Below are 24,017 nucleotides of genomic sequence, written 5' to 3'. Positions count from 1 at the left end.
CAATAGGATTAAGGTCTGAAAGAGCAGCTCCTCTCCGTCTTCATCGCGAAAGGAGAGGGGGGGGGGCTTGGGCGCCGCAGTAGGAGACAAAGGATCACTCCGCCGCCGTCGGCGCCGCTTCGGTGCCTTTGGTCACGGTCGCTCACCGGCGCCCGCAAGGGCAGTTTCTGTTTTAAGGGGGATTAAGGTCTGAAAGGGCAGCTCGTCTCCGTCTCCATCCCGAAAAAGGGGGTGGCGGGGAGGGGGCTTGGGCGCCTCATCAGGAGACAAACGGTCACTCCGCTGCCATCGGCACCGCTTCGATGCCTTTTGGTCGTGGTCGCTCACCGGCGTCCGCAAGATGCGTAGGGCGGCGTAGAGCGATGTAGGAAAAAAAACGAGGTGCAATAAAAAAACCAAAACGCTCCTGGGCCAATGTTCAGCTCCTTCTCTTCGGCGCGTAGGAAGAAGCGTGAAAACGAAAAAAAAACAACCACAAACAAAAAGCGCAACCACGGAGAGAGCATAGTGTACGGGGAGAAGGGCCAGGGAGTACCACTAAGAGCTGCTACAGCACGGTGAGGATTCGCAGAAGGCACGAGAAAAAGAAAGGCACGAGAAAAAAGAAAGCCCCAAAAGAGAGACACAGGGATTTTGAGGAAGCGGGGAGTCGAAGGCGAGGGGAATACCGCCTTTGAAACACTGACCGGGAATGGAAACCTGTCTTGTTTCGTCGTCCACCCCCACCTCCGCGGCCGGCGCGAGTTGACGCGACGAGCCCGCTCGCTATCTAAACGCCCTTGAAACTTAGTGCTCGGAAATGGTTCCTGGCTTTACGTGACTCCGTCTGCATGGGCGTTGCTACGAAATGTAGCCCCCAAGTTCGTAATGTTCGTGCCGAAATGTATTTTCGAACGAACCGGAAAAAGATATTGTAGACAAAACCCAGAATGCTTTCGAGCGCCGGTGCTTGTTTTGGTCGGCGGTGCATGACAGCACGAAAACATTTCGGGGGGGGGGGGGGACTGAAGCCCCATAAGACCCCCCCCCCCCCCCCCCCTTGGCTACGCGCCTGGTCAGGTGATAGAAAAATGCTCGGAATATAACCAGCCCTTATACATAGCATTCATTGATTTCGGAAAAGCATTTGACTCAGTTGAAACCTCGGCGGTGATGCAGGCATTGCGAAACCAGGGGGTAGACGAGCCGTACGTGAAAGTGCTGGAAGATATATGTAGGGGCTGCACGGCAACCATAGTTCTGCATAAAGAAAGTAACAAAATTCCCATAAAGAAAGGTGTTAGGCAAGGATACACAATCTCTCCAGTACTATTCACAGCTTGCTGAGAGGAAGTATTCAGAGACTTGGAATGGGAGCAGTTAGGGATAAGGGTAGATGGAGAATACCTCAGTAATCTGCGATTTGCTGATGACATTGCCTTGCTAAGCAACTCGGGGGATGAACTGCAAATGATTGGTGACCTAGACAGGAAAAGTAGAAAGGTAGGCTTGAAAATCAATATGGAGAAGACTAAGGTAATTATCAACAGCCTCGGGAAGGAACAGCAATTTACATTAGGTAGCGAAGTACTGAAAGTAGTAGGCGAATATGTCTACTTAGGACAGGTAGTACCCAAAGATCCGGACCATGAAAAGGAAATAAGAAAAAGATTAAGATTGGGATGGAGCGCATTTGGCAAGCACTCGCAGATTATGACTAGCAGCTTACCAGTATCGCTCAAGAGGAAAGTATACAACAGTTGCATCTTACCTGTACTCACCTATGGGGCTGAGGGGCTGAAACGTGGAGGCTAACCAAGAGGGTTCTACTTAAGTTGAGGACAACCCAGAGGGCTATGGAATGAAAAATGGTAGGGGTAACATTAAGAGATAGGAAGCGTGCAGAGTGGGTCAGAGAAATAACTCATGTTACTGACATTGTAGTGGAAATTAAGAAGAAATGGGCATGGGCAGGACATGTAGGGCGCAGAGAGGATAACCGATGGTCGCTTAGGGTAACAAACTGGATTCCAAGGGAAGGAAATCGTAGCAGGGGGCGGCAGAAAGTTAGGTGCGCGGATGAGGTTAAGAACTTCGCAGGGGTCAAGTGGATGCAGCTAGCACAGAATCGGGTTAAGTGGAGAAATATGGGAAATGCCTTCGCCCTGCACTGGGTATAGTCAGGCTGATGATGATGATGATTTCATATATTCATATTCATATATTCATATTTCATATTCATATATTCATATTCATAAATTTCATGTTGAATATGAAATGTATTCATATTTCATATTCAACTATAAACACCTAAACTGCAGTCAACAGTCGTCCTTGTTAATTTTTAGTTCGGGCTTGTCCAACCTTGGAAACTAGAGTTAGTAAGTTACAATGTGTAGATAAGTGCATGATGCCGATTTCTTTTTTCCTTTTGAGATGAATCGATATTGCGAAAGAGGCATGAAATCTGCCAAGAGGCTATGTACCACGCAGGATGCCGGCATGTATTCAAGCTCACTTCGGCACTGAAGAGGCAGATTCACACTAAACTATGTGGGAAATGGGAAAAGGGGAGAGGGGGTTGTAAAGGAACGTTGTCAAAAGAAAGGACCGAACGGGGCCAGTTTTGTAGGCTCTTATGGCATCCTGTTCCGCTCTCCCAATCGGATGCTCCACAAAGTCCTCATTTCATTCACTGGCGTGCACGAGTGTGTGCGGGGGGGGGGATAGGGTTCGAGGGCAAGGACAAATGCTCCATGAGAGGCGTCGTTTCTGTAGTAACAAAATGTAGGCGGCAAACATGAAAGACACGAGTGGCCAGCACACTCTGTCCTCCACTGGTACTGTTGTAGAGAAAACAGATGCAGTGGAACATGGCACAAGTGCTGCAGCTAGGCTTCGACGGGAAAATAATAAAAAAACAGTAGAAATGACGAAGAAGCAGGAATGGAAGCCACGAAACCACCTCTGCGCTCGTGGTGATGAAAAGCCTAAAAACGACCCTTTTGATAATTGCTGACCCAACAGGTAGCTGCATAGAGTCACTGAGACCGATGTCGCTGTTTCTAGCCTCACGGAACATGACGGGCACCGTGAAGTGCACAGGACCGCTGTTTCTGACCGCTAACGTTTTTTTGTCACTCAGGGAAACAATGAAGAGAGCAAGTTTAGCAAAACAAAAATATTCGCAAATAAAATGAACAAACCCGTCCAAAAGAAAGGGACGCGCGGAAGAAGCGTTGAGCACAAAAGATGGAGGTGGGGTCATTTTACCTGCTACGACCCTACAACAGTTTTTTTTTTCTTCCCTCGGCTGGACTATCTTGCATGAGTAGTCGACTATTGAACGGAGCTGTGGCGGCAAAGTCAAAGTAAAGTTTATGTGGACAATAAACAAATAGCAGTGTACTTGGGCTGCAGTTTAGCATCCGATGCATTCTTTATGATGTGTGCAGAGCTGAGCAGAATTTTAGCATTTCGTTTACCATTTTTATTTTTGTTGTGAACTCGTAAAATCTTCATATTTTATCTTTGTTGTGAACTCGTAAAATCTTCATATCATGCAATAAATTTGTGCGGCACGTAACAACCTCTTCTCATTTCATTTCCATAGCATCAAGTTTTATTTGTCCTTCAAAGGTTTGCATGATATTGACCCTCTAACGCGCAAGACTTCATTGTCTCACTTTCAGTGTAAGACTGACTCGATGCTAAGAATACTGAGCGATTCCGCGTTGTCTGGATGTATCTAGCTTGTAGGTTGCAATTATGACAGCGCTGCTCTTTGATTTGCTGATTCCGCTTAGTCGTTTTTGTGGAAGAAAAGAGGCCTCCTCGGTTCGTCTGTTTCCCCGTGTTATCGGTTATTCGCTTCTCGTGCGGGGCAGTACCATGAGCAGCGAAATGCCTGCTTTTGCCAAACACAAGCATACATCATGTGTGTTACTAAAAAACTTAAAAACGAGTAACGAAAGCCACTACTTGGACTGGACAAGAACCACATTTCGTTCGCCGGGGTACAGTGTTGACTGTAGCCGGGGTGCACATCAGTTGTACGCGCGAGAGCTTTAGCTGGCGGCATTTCGGTGCACAAACAGTATGACACACTGAATTGGGGGCGATAAATATATCACAAAGCGAGTAAGTGCACACTGTCAATTAACATTTTTCAAGCAGCGCTACTATGCATGCGTGAAGCCTCCTCGGATGCCATTTTTGCCGGGATGTCATGCAAAAATAGGGGGAGGACTTTACTGCATGTCCTTTTCCAGGAAACGACGTCCCTCGCTTCATCAACGTGACGAACGGCTGCACAATAATTGCGTGCAGTGCTAGCATCTTCTAGCCTTTCGGAATGCACGCATTGCATTGTCCCCGCCTCCCGCAGCTTGCCTCAACAAAGAAGATGTGGCCAGGTTCGCCAGCTTCCTATTGTCATTGTCATGATTTAACAGGGTAGGGGAGAGGGGGTATTGTGTCAAGGTACGCTCACAAATGACTCGCGCGTCTTCCCACAAGCTAGACGAGACCAGCCCTGCACTCAACTACTGTTTGGAAAATAAGCTCACCCCACTACTAGGAAGGAATTTCTGCACAAATTCTTGCCGACCCGTCCCGTAAATAGTACTTCGCCTGATGCCCGCAAGAGTGCGCTATTGGATAAAGGTCCATTTGCAGAGGGGGCGAGACTCGATTCGTCAGGGAGGAGGAGACTCGAACAATACCCCAGCTATTGTTCGGATGTCCCCTTCAGTTACAAATCTGTCCGGTGACATTTCACTGTGCCCCTGCTCAACTGGACCATGTTTGCATGCTTTCTGCAGTGGGGTCAAGCCAAGTCAACCCGCCCCTGCACTGGAGTTCGCGCCAGTGTTTACCTCCCTCGCCCGATGGAAAGGAAAGGGCAGAGTGAAAATGTTGTAGAAACATAATACCCTCTCGTAAATACCCCTCAATTCAGGGCGTTTGGAGCGCCACCCTCGTAATTTTTCTGAACTGTGACATTGTTAGTGCCCATACATTTCGTAGATGGCGCTACCTACATTTGTCGTATGTGGCTCTGCTATTCCACTATTTTCTTTTTGTACAATTGTTTTTAATCGATATTTATTGCCTCAGGGCATCAGTAGGGTGTGAGATGAAGGATGAATAAATGATTAAATTATTAAATTAATTGATGTAGAATTTGTAGTCGAGAATTGTTACCAGTTGAATAAAGGAATGAAAGCCCGAAATTTTAAGTTATATTCGCCAGAAAAAAACAAGCCATGGAGCATTTCAATCGTGCTTAAAATATTCATGGAGAGCTCGCGCGCTTCAAGCGAACCTTGAAAAAGAATGTGCTGAAATCACTCTCACCGTGCTCATTCCTCGAAGTCATAGAGCAAATCCAATGCTTATCCTCTGTCATTTCAGCCATTTGACAAAAAAGTAACTTTGATCACAAATAACTTTTACACTAAACGAAGTATACAGATGATATTTTCAGGAAAAAGCAAAGCCTGCACAAACTCCAACTGTGCAAAAATTCTCCACAGAAGAATGCATATCTTTAAAGTTAATGTATATATAATTAATTACCTGTTTCATACACTTTTCAAAGGTGCGTGGCTAATAAACTAAGCTATACACACTAATAAAAAAGCTTAACTTTGTTCATTAATATCTAGTCTCAAAACAACTCTAACAGTGTTTTTCTAGTTCAAAAAAGTTTTGCACAATTTTGCATTTCCTGAGACAAGTAGAGCTGAAAAGCCGTTTCTTACCTTTGTGTTTTCCTTTACAGCTTATTCATTGTAGCAGTTATTTATAAACCGAATACACCTTTCAAAAGCAGAGAAAATTAGCTTTACAAAGATATTAAAACCGCATTTGCAAACTAAACGAGTGAGGCGCAGTAGACGTGTGATTATCTCCAAAAATGTCATCTCTTCACCACTGGAGTGGGACCGCCACCTTAAGGGAAGCCAAGTTCCACCGCAGCCTCCCCCCCCCCCCCCCCCCCCCCCCCCCTCCCACTTCGATCTCTATTCCCACCAAGACCCCTATGGCCAAAATGCCGTGAAATCGTGGGGAATGGCTACAAGATAGTTATTTAGATGCGATGGAATTGCAACATGTACAAAATGGTGACCTTGTAACTTGTGCAAAATACAGTAGAACCCCAGCATTGTAAGCTCGGATATAGTAAAAACTCTGATATAGTAAAGTGAAACTGAACTCCCAGTTCATCTTCCATATGTTTTCTGCTGACAATCCATGTAGGTTTTGCGACGCCAACCCAATTTTCATGTTTCCTCATAGGTGTTCGATTATATTTAGGTCTAGGGATTGTGGAGGCCATCCATTACTGCAACCCCACGCTCTTGCAGATATAAGGTAACCCTCTTGGATGTATGCACTGGGGATCGGTCCTGCTTGAATGTAAAATTGTCTTCGGGGAATGGCCCGGCCCCAAGAAACGGCAACGCGACATCATCCAATATCGAGCAGTAGCTTTCTGCGTTGAATCTACCGGTAATCCGAATCAATGGTCCGAGGCCATCCTTGGTCACAGCCCCCCATACCGAGCTCCTTCCACTTGCGGCAACTCTCTGCACGTATTGCGGCGAGTACCTGCAGCGAATACTTTAGCATAGGTGTTTGTGTTCTGCTCTCTTTCTTGGCATAAAAAGCACGCATCACTATTATCGTTGAAACAAACTGTACCTGTCTAAAGTACCCCCGCGGACAAAAGTGGCATACTCCATGCGCTGCAAGAAAACTGCCCGCCAGATTTTTCCGACAGAGAAGCAGTTATTTCTGAGAGGCATAACGGTACCCTCCTTGATATACTTGCCATCATGCCCAAACAATTTTTTATGGCACATTTTTTTATACTGAAAAAATGCAATCGTTGTGGTTCGTGTAGAGTATACCACTTTTGTCCACGACTGTACGTGTCATTGGCCTAGTGCCGTGTTAACAATAATGCAGAAGACAAAAATTTTGCGCCATCAAAATTCATATATTTCGATCAACGGGTAATATTTGAAGGCACGGTAGTTTAGGCCTGAGACTCGCCTACCACTGGTCGTGTGGAAGTCAACAGTAATAGTCCCAAAAATCGTTAAACAATATGTCGATAGCATGCCAACTCTTGACGATATCTCACTCGTGTAAAGGGGCGGTAGGCTCTAGAGGTTAAAATTAGTAAAGAATTGGTAATAAACACGTACATACAGAGGCAACGCTATCGCGAGCGTCGACAGGCTCGGTTTGTGCATGTGTGCATGCATACAATAGAAGAGAGTGAATGTTCCCACTACCAGAGCTGCTAACAAATTACATATGTCCTCTTGAACTAACCTTGCTACTATAGAGGACGCTTTACATAGTTGGTACCACGAGGCGCTTGCCGCGCGTGAAGAAGCATGATGAACAGAGCGTTGACATTGCACAACACATCCATTTCTGATGTTCTTTCGTAGCCGCGTGTTTATATAAGAAGATTGCGGCACAGTGGAAGGGTTCCGTGTGTCCACCGCAAAAGCGTACATTCACCCTCGTGTCAGAACCTTACGCAATCTTCTGCTGGTTTTCATTGGACAAATGGATGAAAGCTGTAACCAAGTAGCCTACCTCCATGGCTTGACACACCGCCCATATTACTCAATCTATAAATATTTATCGTGATGTTACACTGCTGCTACTCATAATAAAAAACGATGGTTAAGGCTGTCAACGGAAGCCTGTTTTACAGATGCTTGCAACAATGGTCACATACCGCATATTGATGGGCCACCAGACTCTCGCTCTTTGGTTCCATCTGGTAGTGAACGTGAACTCGTCAGTAAAGTTGACGAATTTCTAATTGTCCACTGTCCAGTCGGCATGATCCTGGGCAAAATGTAGCCGTTTTTGCTTGTTTTCGGCGTGCAGTAGAGGTTTTCGTGCTGCAGTCCGGCTCCTCAATTCAGCTTCGTAAAGCCGACGCTTGATGGTGATGGGCGAAACATGCCTGAGCCCAAGTTCGGCTTGCAGCTCCCGTATAGATATCCTCGGGTTGTCAGTCGCTGAAGCTAATATCTGCCGGTCTTCCTCCTCTGTTCTAGCCCGGCGACGAGGCTGCCGAGGGGCGTCTTGAATCCTGCCGTCATCTCTATATGCCTGAATTATTCTGTTTACAATAGAAAGGGACGATTTGTTAGCGCCGAAATTGTCGTTAAGAATATTCTCATAGACACAAGTCCACAATGAGCCGTCTTTCTTCTTTCGCGACATGGTGGTTCTGTCTGAAGCGTAGGAAGGAACAAAATCCCAGCGAACAGTCGCATCTAAACGAACCCTGTCTCAGCTCTCAGTGCTGATGAGGCGGAGGTATCTTTCTGAGCCACGTGGAAGTGATGAAGCAGCTTCGAATTGCCAAATAACTCGACGAAAACCTTCCTACTTCACTCCAGGCTGCGGGACGATCTTATCGCTCTTGTCTACGGCAGACATCACATTGTTTCAATGACGGTGCGTCACAATGTTTCATTGGCTACATGAACATTCTACTTCAACTCTTTTTTGGCACAAACAGATAACATAATTCTTAATAGCGTGGAATAGCTCTGACTTTATTTTCTGCCCTCGCGTTTCTTTGCTTACAGCAAGAATACACTCATGAGCTATGAACAGCAAATAGATCCAAGGGTGACTGAAACAAATGCGCACACGATGGCTAGGGTTCTGGTAAGGCTTGGACGCTGTTCGCATATTTCAATGACTTTACCTAGGCGCTTACTTTGCTGTGTCAATGGTAAAAAAAATGTGAACATTCGCACATCTATCAATGGTTCCCATGCGATGCTGTCTGAGGCTCGTCAAGTGCTACGCAGTTTGACCTGATGACCGCACTCTTCCGCCACAGGTCTGCACCGGCTGTTAAGCTATGAGTGCTTGCACCTGTAAAAAATTGCAACAAGTAGCGGCGTCTGAGCATGGCACAGCTTTGACGACGGGGAGGTAATGCTGGCCATTCGTTTATTATGGTGTCTATTGCAACTGAAATGTTCGTGTAACGCTGCTGCGACCATGGCGTTACACGAAAGTCTGACACGTTTCTCAGCAGCTGTGTGTTGCACGGCGGTGCCGCACAAAAGGATGGCTCGCTTCATGGCAAAGCAAGCTAGATCGGCCGCTGCCAGCGCGCTGTAGCAGACGACACGGAAGCCCCACCTACTGCGCTCACGGCGCTTGCGCGATAGTTAGCCAGGAGCCCACGAGAGGCGCTCCGCGGAGCAGCGCCGGCTCGTAGCTGCGTTCGCATTAAAAGTGTACCAACATGTACCGTCTTTGCCAAAAGTAACCAGGCTGCATGTTTTGCTTCTCGCTTGTGTTCTAAAGCCAACATGGCTTCCCAGAGAATCACAACTTGTTAATAAGTGAGGACAGGAGCTCGCCTTTACTTTGCACAGATTTACAGCTTAAAAAGTGCTACGAATTCTCCACTACCCTACCTAGAAGCGAAACCCGCAGCCTGGTTACTTTTGGCAAAGACGGTACATGTACGTTTTCGCGCTTCCCCCCACAGTGTTACCGACGTACCTGTACCTTCTCTATCGTGCGTTCAAAACTTCGTGCCTGAGCGCGAAGCTGCCGCACTTGGACAGGTTGCGCCATCTGTAATATCTTTCTACAAGTTCATATTTTCGCCCCGAGTTGTGTTGATACGTATGTACTGGAGAGTATGGAGCGACCGCACCCACCCCCGACACCTTCTTTGCTGGTGGGCGTGGTCACTTCGCGCGCGCAACTCTATCGCGCTAAGTCATCATGCGGTGCGCACGTTTTGCGTCGTGTCTGTGTATACTCCGTTTCATACATCAGGTGCAACGCAGCGAAAGCTACGCAAGTAGTCCGCAAGAAAAAAAAAACAGGAGGCGTATCACTACGCGCTCGTTCTGTAGGCGAGTGGTTCCTGCCGAAACGGGCTCTATTCCGAGCATACACGTTTGCAATAACATGCTTCGCATGCTTAGACATCTTCACAGAGCGGATCTTATAAAAAAATGCGCACCAAAGAACCATTTTCTCAAAAAGAGAAGCGCATCGCGGAGGGCACAGCCAGCGACATCTGGTGGCACAGCTGGCAAGGTTGCGGGGCAGCAAAACGCGACACGAACAAAAATGACATAAAAACATACAAATTAGCCGAATCCGACCTTTTTTTACCTAAAAAAGGTGCTTTTTATGAAGTTGATGGCAAATGTAAAATGTATTAAGCTTGAAGACAAAGCAACTATTATTTTCTCTCGTCAAGAGCAGGCACTATTTTTTATCGCGGATGCGGAGAGCGCAAACAAGAGCTGTAGCTTTGGTAGTATTACACTTGACGTATGAAACGGAGTATAGTTACGGGTTCAAGGGTTGTTCTGCCATCTGCCGCAGGTTTGCAGGTTTTTTTTTATTCTGTTGGCGTGTCTGCTACGACGTGTCACGTTCTGGGGCTCGCGTTGTTGCTCTCCATCGCTGACATACGACTCGATCGCTGCTTTCGCTCTCTCTTGCCGCACCCTTGCTTGCGGCTAGCAGCAGCAAAGGAGGTCGTTTAGCCCCTTTCCACCTCCCTCTGTCATATTGATTTCACAACGTGCCATTTCTCTCCGTTGTGCGGGTCACTGAAAGTGCGCCCTCCATGCGCGTGGTTAATTTTGGATGGCTGTCCGCTCGAAACCTTTGACTGTGGACTGGAGCGCCCAGAAGCGAAAAGGTTAAAATTCCATTGCTGAAAAATGATGCCACATTCAGGTACCACATTTTTACATGCAAGTTCAGAATATTATGAAAAATGTAAACTTGAAATTTTAGATCTGAGAATATATAGAAATTGCCGGAGCCGCCCTTTAAGGAGGCATACTAGTTAGAAAGATGCATCTCACAGTACAAAACATAATCATGTTGATTGTGCTAGAAACTGAGAAATATATTGTAGTTCAGTCTTTGTTGTTGGATGCATTTAAAGATTGGGCAGGTGTGCAATGGTCGCTAATTTGTTCAATTTTATCCACAACAGCTCTAGTGTTATATGAACCTGCCTTAAATAAGGACTAAAAAAATGAATAATCAGTGATTATATCGAATTTTTTTTCTTTTCATGAGTCTTTTTACCGCAACTTGTCTGATGCTGAAATCGAAACTGGAAGCACGCAACAAGATAATCCGCAACAAACAAAAAATCGTCCCGCACGCGTGAATGACACACAACACAGGAAGAAAAAGGCAGGTGGCTAGGCCTGCTGCCTTCTGAGTAATAAACCATAGCTTCATGGCGGCGCTAGAAGCTGGTCTTAGATATGCCGATGATGATAGCTACAGCCCAGACCATACACGCAGAAACGGCGGTTTCTGTTTCATGCGAGAGTTTCAAGCTGCGGCGCTGCTAATTTAGCCGAATTCGTAATACTGATGTTCTTAGATTATAGAAGAAAAATAAAATACGTACATTATTCTGAAATGTATGCTATTTTGAAATTCATAATTCTGAAATAGTTTTACTTTGAAAACAGAAAATCTGCCTGGGATTCTTAAAAAGCTTAATTTGAAAAATTCGTAATGTGGTTTTTTAGTAGAATATTGGAATAGGGCGGCCTTGCACACCTAATGTACTTTAGCCACAAAATTTGATTGCTGCAGTAGTGGCATGCAGCCCATACTCAATATAGTGAACACTGATGTTACGAAGTAATGTCATATCAAACTCATCCTGAATATTTTTCATTTTTAAAATATTCATGCAATTTATACTTTTTGTGTTGAATGTGATTGGCAGTAAAATACAGTAGACTCCAGATTATTGGTCCTATAACCAGGGTGTTTCCCCTTGTCCTCTAACCCAGTCGACTGGTTAGAGCTAATATGAAGTAGAAGCCATGGACAGGACAATGCCGTGTCTTAACACAATGGATTTGGACTTCTTGTTCGAAGTGAAACATGACATCGGTGAGCTGTAATTCCCATTGGCTTTTCAAAAAGGTCTGTAACATCCCGCACTCACAGCTCATGGTGTTAAACTTGTTTTAGATGTATACTGATGCACAACGCTGCTGAGAATGCTCTGCCAAATGCTCTTCTAATTTGAGAATACTATTTTTAAAAATTGCGGCAAGTCTAAGGTGAGGCACCCTGTACGTGGCACTCGTGGGTCTTTTCATTCTGGTCACTCTGTACTTCATTTTGCCCTATCTTATTTATCTTTGAACTGTTCTTCAACAGTGCGGCATCAAAGCGGCAAACTAGGTCAGCAACCAAAGGCGCCAGTTCAGCGAAAAAAGCCCTTGCAGACGAGAATTGTAGCAAATCATCGGATGAACCGGACCAAGGAAACATGCCTGTGCAACGCAAGACTGCCACCAAGGTAACTCGTAAAAAGGGCACACTTGTTGGGAAAGTCGAACCAGTAGCGCCTCTTTCAGACCACTGCCAGAGAAGGGGTCACCTTCAGGTGTGTATGGCTTTTATTTTGTGAGAATTTTGACCGCTAGAGATCGGGTTTTAAAATTTGTTAACTGTAGCTGTATTCTAGGTTCCTGAACAATTCGAAGATGCAGAATTGAGTATTCTGCATTAAAATAGAAGGCTTTTGTGGGTCCGCCAGTATCCTGCGTCACCACTCCAAACGCACGCTAGAAGTTGGTATGAAACCCAATACGTAGTTAGCAGAATGCATGCAAAGAAAAAAAAAGCTCGAATCAACAGAGAAACATTCAATTTCACTGGCCGGTTTACAATGACTATCAGCAATTTTGTTAGGACTGCTGCAAAATCTAATTCAGCTTTCAAGGGACCAAAAAATGTGTTCGAAAAAGGAGCCGGAAATCACATGCTTCATAGTAATTTTTTCTAAGGAATGCTTGGAGTATGGTTGTCTATACATTTCAGTGTGAACTAAGCTACGGCGAAAATAATTTGTCATTTCATCAAGTGCTGTGCTTTACGTATCGTAAGTTTCTCCGCTGCCCTTTTTGCAGTGCGACACGATACGATTGGTGCGCATTCACATATGACCCCTCCAAGCTTGAGGATGCTTCACGATACAAACTGTATGACATTGCAGTGAGGCATCCTCAAGCCTCAGGTCGAGGCTCACGAAGAGTGAATGCTGTGTCAAGGGGATGCTAAAGTGCTAAAAAGAAATATGCGTAGGTTTTGGAACAGTGTGACACCATCCCAAAATGGAAGTAAAATACCAATGCTGCAAAAAACAGTGTCCAAAATGTGATGCGACCGGCTGATGCGTGCTTTCTGGCAGCGTTGGAATGGCATGAATTTAACAGTAGTGAAATGGAAACTATGCGTCTGGGCCTTACTTCTGCAGTAAAAGACTTCAGATCGTCATTGCATCTGCCATAACGCACACATCTTCCAGCGTCTTATCGTAATGTGATTCCTGCCTGAAGAAACGATGGCACCCCGCCCTTGTCAGAGTCATCGAGAGTTTAATGCCAGAAACTTGCATAGATGTCGGCCAGGACTGCGCTTATTGCTTGAATTGTCCGAATTTTCGGATGTGAGTTGAATAATTAGATTTCACTGTATTTAGAAAGTCAAGGCTGTCGTGACGCTGGGACTAAGTCGACCCGGCCTTCACTTGGTTGCGTGCAGAGACTCGGGGTTGATGAAGGATTGAATCTTCGAAGTTGGTAAAATATATACAAGCAGGTTTAATGGCACTTTGAGAAAACGTATTTACATGAAAAAGAAGGGTGTGTCAGCAAAATGGCAAGCGTTAAGAGTTCATAGCGAGAAGCGTCTGGATGAGCCGTTTACCCAGGGCTCAGAGCCTCATTTCGTGCTCTGCAACGTCCTTAAAACCCCCTATGTCCAGCCCCTCTCTGAAGATGCTGACCAACCAGTTCCAGGGCACGCCCCTCAGATATCGGCATCCAATCGAACACATTGAGCACTGATGGTCTGATGCACTGACTGGTCCGGTATTGTTTCGTTGGGCGTGGTCACTTGTTGGCCGGTAGAGCTTGGGAACGGCGAGGAGGTACATTTCTATTCTTCTGCAAAGATCCGATATCCTGGTTCCGGCAAGTGGATTTCCTTCTCAGAAACCCAAGTGCACGTGCGCGCCACATACTGCTCGCAGCATTGTCCCTTTCCGGCAATTGCAAATCTTTCCTGCATTCCCGGGAATTCCTCTAATGGCCGTATGCGTCATGCTCCTTTCTTGTCCTGTACGTCAGCGGACGTTGTCTCCTTTGGACAATAGGCATTCCTCACTTGACCATAGCGCTTCTCGACAGGAAGGGTGAACAATTGAACGAAAGCACTTCCGGCTATTTCCCACCCGGCGACATTTCTTTGTATTTTTCTAGATGTTCCCTTGACAGGGCCAATTTGGCATTTGCAGGGTCTCGCCAAAGCAAAACAGGCTTACACAAAAGGATTCATGGAAACAGGCTCACTTAGAGCCCTTGCACCAACAGCACATATCCACAGCACATATCTATGCCCACAGGCGAACAATAGAGCGCGCAAGTGCGGACCATGCACGGTCATAACAAGACACTGTTTGTTTAGAAAGAGGGAAGTCGCTAATGGGGGAGGTGGGGGGGAATCTGGTAACTGCAGGTTTGCTAAAGCTCAGTGGGGAGATTATGCTGGAAAAGCTGGTCACCCTGTATATGCAGTATCTTGTGACCTCTAGAGTACCAGACTCTTTGACGAACGAAAACATTATCTGTATCCAAAAGAAAGGGACATCAAGAACTTGCAAAATCATAAATGGATAACCTTACTGCTTTTACGTACGTGGCATTTCAAAGATAATTGCTAATAGAACCAGGGCAGCCTTAGACTTCAATCTGCCAAAGGCTCATACTGACTTTTAGAAAAAATACTCGAATGTAACCAGTTCTTATGCATAGCATTTATAGATTACAAGGAAGTATCTGACTCCATCGAAACCTCAGCAGTCATGCAGGCACTGCGAAATCTGGGTGTAGCTAGAAGACCGGTGTGTGAAAATGCTGAAAGATATCTGTTTCGGCTGCAGAGCAATCATAGTCCTCCATGAAGAAAGTAATATAATTCCCATATGAAGGTATGTTAGGCAAGGAGACACAATCTCCTTAGTGCTGTTTCACAGCTTATTTAGAGGAAATATTCAAAGTCCTGGATTGGGATTTATTCTACCTGGATTGGGATTAGTTAGGCATAAGGATTGGTGGAAAAATGCATTAATAACCCATGATTCGCTGATGGCAGTGCCTTGCCAAGTAACTCAGGAGATGAATCGTAAAAAATAAATAATGATTTAGACGCTTATAGCTGAATGATAGGCTTCAAAATTAATGTGCAAAAGTCTAAAATAATGTTAACAGCCTCAGAAAGGAAAGCAGTTTACAATAGGCACCGTGCAGGAGTAACTCGCGGTGCGACGCACGCGCCCCTTTGGTAGGAAGACGTGCGCCCTGCCGTGCAGCGGAGACGCGGTGGATCTGCTGTGCGTAAGGCGCATTCGCCATTCGTTCTATCGATAGGCGTTATTCTATGTTCACAAATGAATTGCTAGGTTGCAGTCCTTGGATTGCTGCTGTTGCACACATTTTCACTGGCATGATAAAATATTTTTTGCGCCACCGAATAATCTTTACGAAGCAAAGCGACTCTAAGTGCGAATCGCTGCCTTCCAACGAGCAGTGAGCTGGCAATCATGCCCGGGTATTGCCACGTCCAGATTTACCGCGAAGCATTTTTCCCGAAAGAGAACACACACTATACTTCACCTGTACTAGCATCCTTTCTCAACCCGCAAAAAAAAAATATTTAAAGAAATTGGGCAACTCATGGCCATCAGCGCTACTGGGACCGCCGTGCGCGCCCAGTGGGCCGCGCTCATGGATGCAGTTGTTCATTGTATAATTTTTATTTATGCTGTCCTGTGGTCTATATTTCCCTGTCTACGATAGCTTGCATAAGCACCAGTACAATTCAGAGAGTAATCAACAGGAATGGAGCGTTTTAACCCTTTATTGACGAGACCACAAATAATGTGTTTATTTGTTTATTTTTGTCAAATTCGCATAAAATGAACAACAGAGAACACAAAAAACCAAACACACAAAAATTACTTCGGTTTGTCTTAGAGATATGGCTTTGTTGCCTGTAGGCAACATCAGGCAAAATGCCAGAAGTTGGCTTTGTCGCATATCCTTGACCGTTTCAAGCACGAGTGTGAAAGTTATAGAAGCAGTTTTTTGCCGGCGTGAAACATAAGTGCACATGACATTTTGTGCAAAACACGCGTGTGATGCCAGAGCAGTTTGGGTACTTGCAGCGCCCTTTCTTTTCGGCAAAGTTCATAAAGTGGCCGACTGCATCGAGGCGCACCTCTTTGCATGGAACGGGCGCAGCCGGTCCCCTGAGTATCTTAGCTTGAAGGCAGTTTTCAACTTGTGAAGCCGCCAGGGGCCGCCTCCTTGAAGGTGTCACCACTTTTCCTTCTAGTAGGAGCGCACATGCGATCTCAGCCTTGAAAGCTAGCAATGACATCTGCTCTTTCTTGGGAATGTCAGCAGCTGTTGCGTCTCTCCTGTAGGTTAGCCAGCAGTTTACTACCACAACATCAAGAAAAGGAAAAAAAAAAATTTGCGATACAATTTCTTTGATCTCAGTGTTATCCTGTACAGAGCCACCAGCATATAGGCAAGGTCCACCCCACCCATGGACTCGTTGTACACCGCTACCATGGAGGGACAAGAGATGGTGACACTTGTCTTCGTTTTCTTGTCATAACGCTTCACAGGCTGGGTTGGCGAAGCAGAGGCGAAAGTTGACAAGAGTGTAACATGGCGGTTATCAAACCACTTTACAGCTCTGAGCTTGACGCCGTCCACAGTTGTTTCCTTCTCGCTGTATGCTCCACGACCTCTCTTTTTCAGTTCATTGTCAGAGGGGAGAGCGCAGCCCTTCAGGCGGACTTCGCCAACTGCACCGATGGAGCTGATTCCGACCTTTTGCAGTACCACTTGCAGGTCTAAGCTTATAAACCAGTTGTCGAAATACAAGATATAGCCTTTGTTTGGCGGCACTTCATTTGCCATGCGGAGGACGATATTGCCACTGGCGCCTATGTCCGGCACGCCTGGCTGTGGTGAAATCTTCCCTGTGTATACTTCAAAATTGTACATGATCCCGGAAGCGTCACACAGCAAGAAGAGGTTGTATCCCCACTTTTTTGGGTTTCTTGGGCAAATACTGTTTCAGAGAGCTGCGCCCTTTGCAAGGCACCAGCTGCTCGTCTACACACAGCTTCTGACTTTTCGGAATATGGCGGCATTTCGCAACGAGGTGGTCAACAAGCGGTCGAATTTTGTATATACGATCCCTATCTATGTCACTCAGATCTGGTGCCTTCAGGTTGTCATTGAAGTGCAGAGACTTTTTTATGAACTCCCAGCGGTCCCTTGGCATAGTGTCTGCTACTTGTTTGATCCTGAAGTTTTCAGACCAATACATTCGTGTCTGAGGCAGTTTCATTATAGACATAGTAAGAATAGTGCCAATAAATTGCTCGAGCTCTTTAGTGGTCAGTACCAAGACTTTGTTTGGGTTTTCTTGGGCACTGTAAAGGGCGGACTGCTCACAGATATGCTTCAAGATCGCTTCATCAAAATAGCTTCGAAAGTAGCCAACTGGTGATTGAACAGGGGACGTGGAAGGTAGCGTATCTTCCCATATTGGCTGCTCTCTCCCCTTGCTGTCGTGAATAGTTCTCCATGATGCAGATGGCATTCTTGCTTTACTAGGAGCATGGTGCGACGCCGAAGAAGCTGTACTCACAGTAATTGTATCAGTGCTGCCTTCGTCTAGTTCACAGGAATCGCGTAAAACTCCTGCAAAAAAATTAGGCAGCATATTATTATTAGGTATTTCAAGGACAAATTATTGATCGCTTACCAGTGCAACGTTTGTCGGTAGAATCCACTTCATCGTCACTGGAGGACGCGAGGTCGGAGTCATCACTGTGCTCCGGTGGGACTTTTGCTTGTCTTTTCCCATAGAATATCCCAGGATCCATATTTTCTGCCCATACAGTTGACCCTGTAACGTCCGAGACAGTCAAAACATACCACACATAAACAAGGGAACTTATTAGTTCACGAACGCTGGCATAATACCATCATATATAAGAAATACCGCGTATTGCCTGTTGTTGCCCTCAGGCAACATACTGAAAGTCTGTCATTTCGATAACAAGTCGCGTCTTAAAAGAGATTCCATTCTATCAGCATACCATGAAGCACTACTACAGCTTATGTTAGAGCCACAATAAGCAACAATGAGTACTAACCTGTTTTTAGCGCCGTGAAGTTGATGAGACAGCTCGTAGGAGAGAACGCCGTTTGCGCGCGCCAAACTTCTTCCTCCTTTGTAGTTTGATTGTGCATTCTAGCATCAGATGGCGCTAGAGTGGGACAGATATTAATGTTGCCAGATCAACTGGTGAAAAAAACTGAACCGAAACCGAAACTCTAAAAGGGAAAAAAATTGATTTCTGGTTTGTTGCACACAGGCAACACCCGTCAATACGCATTTACTATGTGTTGCACATTAGTTTCGCGAATTTACCTTGGCAACTTTTTTTTGCTTGCTTTCATTATTTTTTTCTCCCTCTCAGCTCGTTCCTTTGTTACTTTCCACACCCTTTCCTTCCACGCTTATGCCGCCGCTACTTTCATTCTCTTGGGCGGCTTCCTTTGTCTGTCCTTTCTTCGCTGTTCGCTTCGCCCTACTCTGTAGATGTGATTCATAAAGCCCCTGTCTGGCATTCCATACGCTAATTTATTCTTTTAGTTGTGTTATTGACATTTCGATGTCTACTCTGTTAAATCTCAAATGATAAGCTGTTTCTCATGCGATACTGCTCAATCGAGACTATAGTAAAAAATAAGTGAAGGAAATCAATGTTATTTTTTTTTACTTATTTGTGGACGCTCTGAACAGATCTTGCACTCATTACATGCCATCCTGCTCCAAACAAGTTGTCGAGCGGCTGGCTGCCACCTGTTACTTTCCCGTGTCAAAACTTAATTTTGTGGCAGAGGACTTGAAAGTGCCGTTAAAGAGGCATTAAGGATCATTAAAAAAACAAAAAAAGGAAAAGAAACTACTAGCATTCAAGTCGGGATGAGGCAGGACGTTCTTTAAACGAAAACGAAAATTAGGCATGCTACAATTCTGGCATGTGAGCGAGAGGAAGACATGCATGTGTATTAGAAACTAGATCGCTTGTGCAGTGCTGTAAGGGAGTTTTCATTCTCTAGCTGTGTCGCTGTATCAGCTACCGCTTGCCATCTGCCATCCTTTCCTTTATCGTCGAGAAAAGTGGCAACTGCATCACCATAAAACAGCTAAAGATCTTCAAAATTCGTCTGCATAATATAAGTGCCTACGACATTTTCAGGCCCCGGTAATCGCGTTCTCGAGTTGTCAGGCTTGTCGCTATTTTTTAGGCTGTTTTCTCTTCTTCGACTACAGCTTCATTAATTCTTATTCTTCTCCCACACTCGTTCTATCCTTCTCGGCCGCTCGATTCCCCGCAGCTTTCTTTTTCTTTTTTTTTTCCCTCAGCCACCCCAGCTTGGGGCGTTCGAGCTGGCCTTTGTGATGCTATACCACATTTGGGAGGAGGGGCGTTCGCCATAAAAGTTTTTGTTATTTCTACATTTTTACCGTGTTTTTTACGCCTCTCACCCTCCCACCCCCTTCATTCTTTGCTCGGCCTTTTCAAACTGCTCGCGCTTTTCCTGTCTTCCGTTTCTCATGTTTCCAGCCCTAGAAATAAACACCCAGCGGGCGGCCAGGACTTGTCCCTGTCTCTGCGTCTTGTGTCGTGTGACTCTCGCATTGTTTGTGCTTCGCTACGTCACTTGAGCTGCCTGAAACTGCTGCCATTTCGTTGCGCAAGCAGCCTTTTTCAAGCGCGCGCCCTGCCTAGGCGGCCGCGCCGGCCGTGCATCTCCCTATCAAACTGTTCTGGCGCTCACTCGTGGCACTGCCTGTTCGCCACGAGTGCTGCCCCCTGGGTTTCTGCACAGTGCCTATAGGTAGCGAGGCACTGGGAGTGGTGAGGGGGTACGTCTACTTTAGGCAGATTCACACGAGGGACCATCGGTTCGCGTGCCACGCATTATGTGTTCACATGTCACTGCAGTCGAACTTGGATACATCGAACTCGAAGGCGATAGCGAAATAGTTTGATATATCCATAATTCGATATACAGAAATCGGATTGTGACGGCACTTATGCTGCGAAAAAACTATACCGTATTTGTCGCGTAATCACATAATGAACCCACGCTCCACTTTTGTACCTGTGGATTTTAGGGGGGAGGGGGAGGGGAGAAGCTTTAAGGCCAGCTCGCTCACCTGCAAGCGATTGAGTGATCTCAGCGACGAGTGGCAGCGACAGAGTGAAAAATTTTCAAATTGTTAGAAGTGTGTCCCTCTCACTGCTCGAGCCACCGCGGCAGCTCAAAACAAGATTTCTGTGTTGCCGGGACAAAAATTGTGAGCATTTTCGCATATCGATGACGCGCGCCACTCCGTTTCGGTGGTCTCATTCACAGCTTATTTCTTGGCAGCGTGCCAAGATGCTGCGCAGCGATAACGTCACTGCGTGTTTATCTTTTGATAGCTCCTGCGGTGGTGGGGAGCGAACTTGGCATAGTGCCCGTGATGGCTTGGTTGCACAAGCGTGGTTCGATTTATCACGTCACGTGCGCTTGGGGCGGGCATAGTTCACTGCCACAAAATCATTGGAAAGAGTGATATCGGCAAATGCTGTTTGAAGCGAAAAATGCTAAAAGCTGGTGTTATGATCGCAGCTGACTGCGTGCTTTCGTTGATGCATAAATCAAAGAATAATTGACTCCCGGAAAAAAAGAACCGTCCGCACCTGCCTTACGCTACTCCTCGTGTACAACACAACAATAAGAATGGATGAGTCTCGCAAAAAAAAGAGACAGAGAGATCTGCCAATTCTTAACGTCCACAGGCGCCATAGTCACGTTAGCGGCCGCGCGCAAAGGGTTCGCAACACGCTGGAGAAAGCGCGATACGTTCTGTCTGAAAACGGGCTGAGCTGGATTGGTGCATGCGTAGCGCGTGCTACTGCAAACGAAGGCCGGGAGAGCGGGAGGAGCGAGATGGCTCGGCAAATGAATGGGTACTCCCTTGCGCTTCGCTCTATCGTGTTTTTCCCCTCTCGTTCCTACTGGTTCTCTGGTTCATTCGCGCACATGGCTTGCAAACGTCACATGCTGCCGCGCGGGAAAGGATAACCGCAAATGCGCGCGCCTTTGGGGAATGGGCGCGGCGCTGTCTTAGACCAGCCGTCGCCGAACTGTCCCCTCTCATTCCTTCCGCGTGTAGCTTGAAAACATCACGCGGCAAACGGCCGATGGTGATGCGATCCTTTTTGGGGAAGGTGCGTGTTTCGGAGTTCAATATGTCGAACGACCGATGACATTAAGTTCAATGTATGACGCGGCTTTCCTATATTTTTACATGGAATTTTCAAGGGGATATTCCATGGGTTCGATATATCCGGGTTCGACTGTGCTATGTAAAGGCGTGCTGTCGACCGGTCAAGCGAGAGATGTCAAAAACAGGGATTTAGGAGTGGGCTGCATAGTTGCCACTAGGTATGCCAACCAGCCCACTGTTTTTAATGTTTCGGTTCCCAAAAATGAACTTCCTGACAATAGACAGACAGGCCTTTGTTCTTGTGTCCTTTGGTTTGTCGATTGTTCGGGACTGGGGTGCAAATGGTTAAATGGGCCAATTGGGATACGATGGGGTTGGTAGGACTGAGCTGCATGTGGAAAAAGGCCAGTCTCTTTCCCTTTTCTGCTTCTCGATGTTGCCAGTCAATTTTAAGTGGTCTACCAACTACAGTTTGTGCAAAGTGTCGTATGCTTTTTTTTTTGGTCCGCCGAGTCTGCTTGACGGCATCAGTATTAGTACGCAAGTGATAGAGTGCATCAGCGACCATCATGCAATTCACTGTTTATTCAGGTCTTGTACACCAAAAAAATCTGTACGCGAAAAGATTATTTATGATTATGCTAATGCTGATTGTGATGGCCTGAACAGCGAGTTTGAAATGTTTTGTCATTCCTTTTTGCAGAACTATAAATGTTCTACTGTCTCTAAAAACTGGACTACATTTCGAGATGAACTCAAAAGACTACAAGAAAAATATATAAAGAAAAAGTGCATTCACATTACAAATGATCAGCCATGGTTCTCAAGAGGTATAAAACGTTCCCTAAATAAAAAGAAACGGTTGTACAGCAAAGCTTCACGTAGTCAGACTGACGCTGACTGGTCAGAATATTTGGATTTTGCAAGGGTATGCAAACAAGAAATTGAGAAGGCCAAAGACAACTTTTATAACACTGATATGCCAAACTTTTTGCGTACCAATCCACAAAAATTTTGGAGGGTCATTTCACCTGCGTCTTCGAGGGAACTTCCGAACCTTAAACATGATTCTGGTATTTATTTAGAGCCCGAGGAAGTTGCATGCGAACTCAATGATTACTTTTGTAGTGTTTATCAGGACGAATCAACTACATGTTCACCTAGCTTAAGTCCTCATACTACAAACCTCATGCCTAGCATTACCATAAACACAGGAGGTGTCCTTAAAGCGATTGAACGGTTGCCATCGTCCTGCAGCCCTGGGCCTGATAATATCACTGCTAAGCTGCTAAAGATTACAAAACTCAATTCGGCACAAATTCTTGCTTGCATTTTTCAGCAATCGCTTGATGAAGCACACGTTCCAGATGACTGGAAAATTGCCTACGTAGTTCCCGTGTATAAGACAGGCGATAGGAATAGTAAAAGTAATTATAGGCCCATATCTCTTACATCTATAGCGTGCAAATTACTTGAGCATATTCTATCTTCCCAAATGATAAATTTTCTCATCAGTGAGGATATACTTTTTGCTAACCAGCATGGTTTTCAGCGTGGGCGGTCGTGTGAAACCCAGCTTTTTGAGCTAACTACAGACATCCACTACAGTTTACACAATTTAGAACAGATAGATGCCATATTTATTGATTTCGAAAAAGCCTTTGATCGCGTAGCACATAAACGATTATTACTTAAAATGAGGCACATCAACATTAATAGCACAGTGGTTAATTGGGTTGAGGAATATTTGAGCAATAGGCGACAGGCCGTTAAAATAGACCATGCCCTATCTTCATTTCAGGTAATAAAATCCGGTGTACCCCAGGGTTCCGTCTTAGGGCCCACATTATTCCTGATCTACATAAATGATATCTCTCTTAACATTACTTCTTCGCTCAGATTGTTTGCAGATGATTGCGTTATTTATCGCTCTGTGACTAACCTCACCGAATGTTTACAACTAGAAAATGACCTACAACGCCTAATCAAATGGTGCTCTGAATGGCAGATGACTATGAATATTAAAAAAACTAAACTTGTTCGTTTCACAACACGTAATCAAGCAATTTACTACACTTATAAGATTGATAACCTAGCCATTGAGAACACATCCAGTCACAAGTACTTAGGAGTATACCTGTCAGCCAACCTGTCTTGGAACACACACATTGACAACATATTAGGGAACTCTTACAAAACCCTGGGTTTCATGCGACGGTCATTACGTCATTGCAACAAAGACACTAAACTTCTTGTTTATAACACAATCATACGGCCGAAACTCGAATATGCCTCGATTATCTGGAATCCTCATCAATCATACCTAATAGCTAAACTTGAATCTCTGCAAAACAAAGCTGCGCGTTTTATTGCATGCAATTATTCCTCGTATTCTAGCATTTCTTTAATTAAGCGAGAGTTAGGTCTCCGGCTTTTAGAGATCAGGCGAAAAATTAATCGCCTAATATTTTTCCACAAGCTTTACTATAACCCTTCAAATTACAGCATCGAGAAAATAAAACCGGCCACTCAAATCTTTCCTCGCCGCGACCATGATCACAAAGTGGAGCCTTCTT

General features: G+C 45.4%; 1 protein-coding gene across 3 annotated transcripts in view; it reads left to right on the top strand.

Moving 5' to 3' along the window:
• LOC146183870 (uncharacterized) overlaps positions 1–24,017 on the top strand; it is a 141,114-nt gene that overhangs the window by 87,115 nt on the left and 29,982 nt on the right. For 2 of the 3 annotated variants that reach the window (XM_084609205.1, XM_084609204.1), the window contains exon 3: positions 12,217–12,445. In XM_084609205.1, the coding sequence (XP_084465331.1) occupies positions 12,217–12,445 (229 nt within the window). The remainder of the gene's footprint in view (positions 1–12,216; positions 12,446–24,017) is intronic. The other variant, XM_084609206.1, reaches the window with a different exon arrangement.

This window comes from Amblyomma maculatum, chromosome 7 (genome assembly GCF_055883805.1).
Source record: "Amblyomma maculatum isolate TAMU_Amacu chromosome 7, ASM5588380v1, whole genome shotgun sequence".
In the NCBI taxonomy this organism is placed as follows: Eukaryota; Metazoa; Arthropoda; class Arachnida; order Ixodida; family Ixodidae; genus Amblyomma; species Amblyomma maculatum.
The sequence above is the reverse complement of the archived record's forward strand: the minus strand, read 5'-3'. Positions and strand labels throughout refer to the sequence as shown.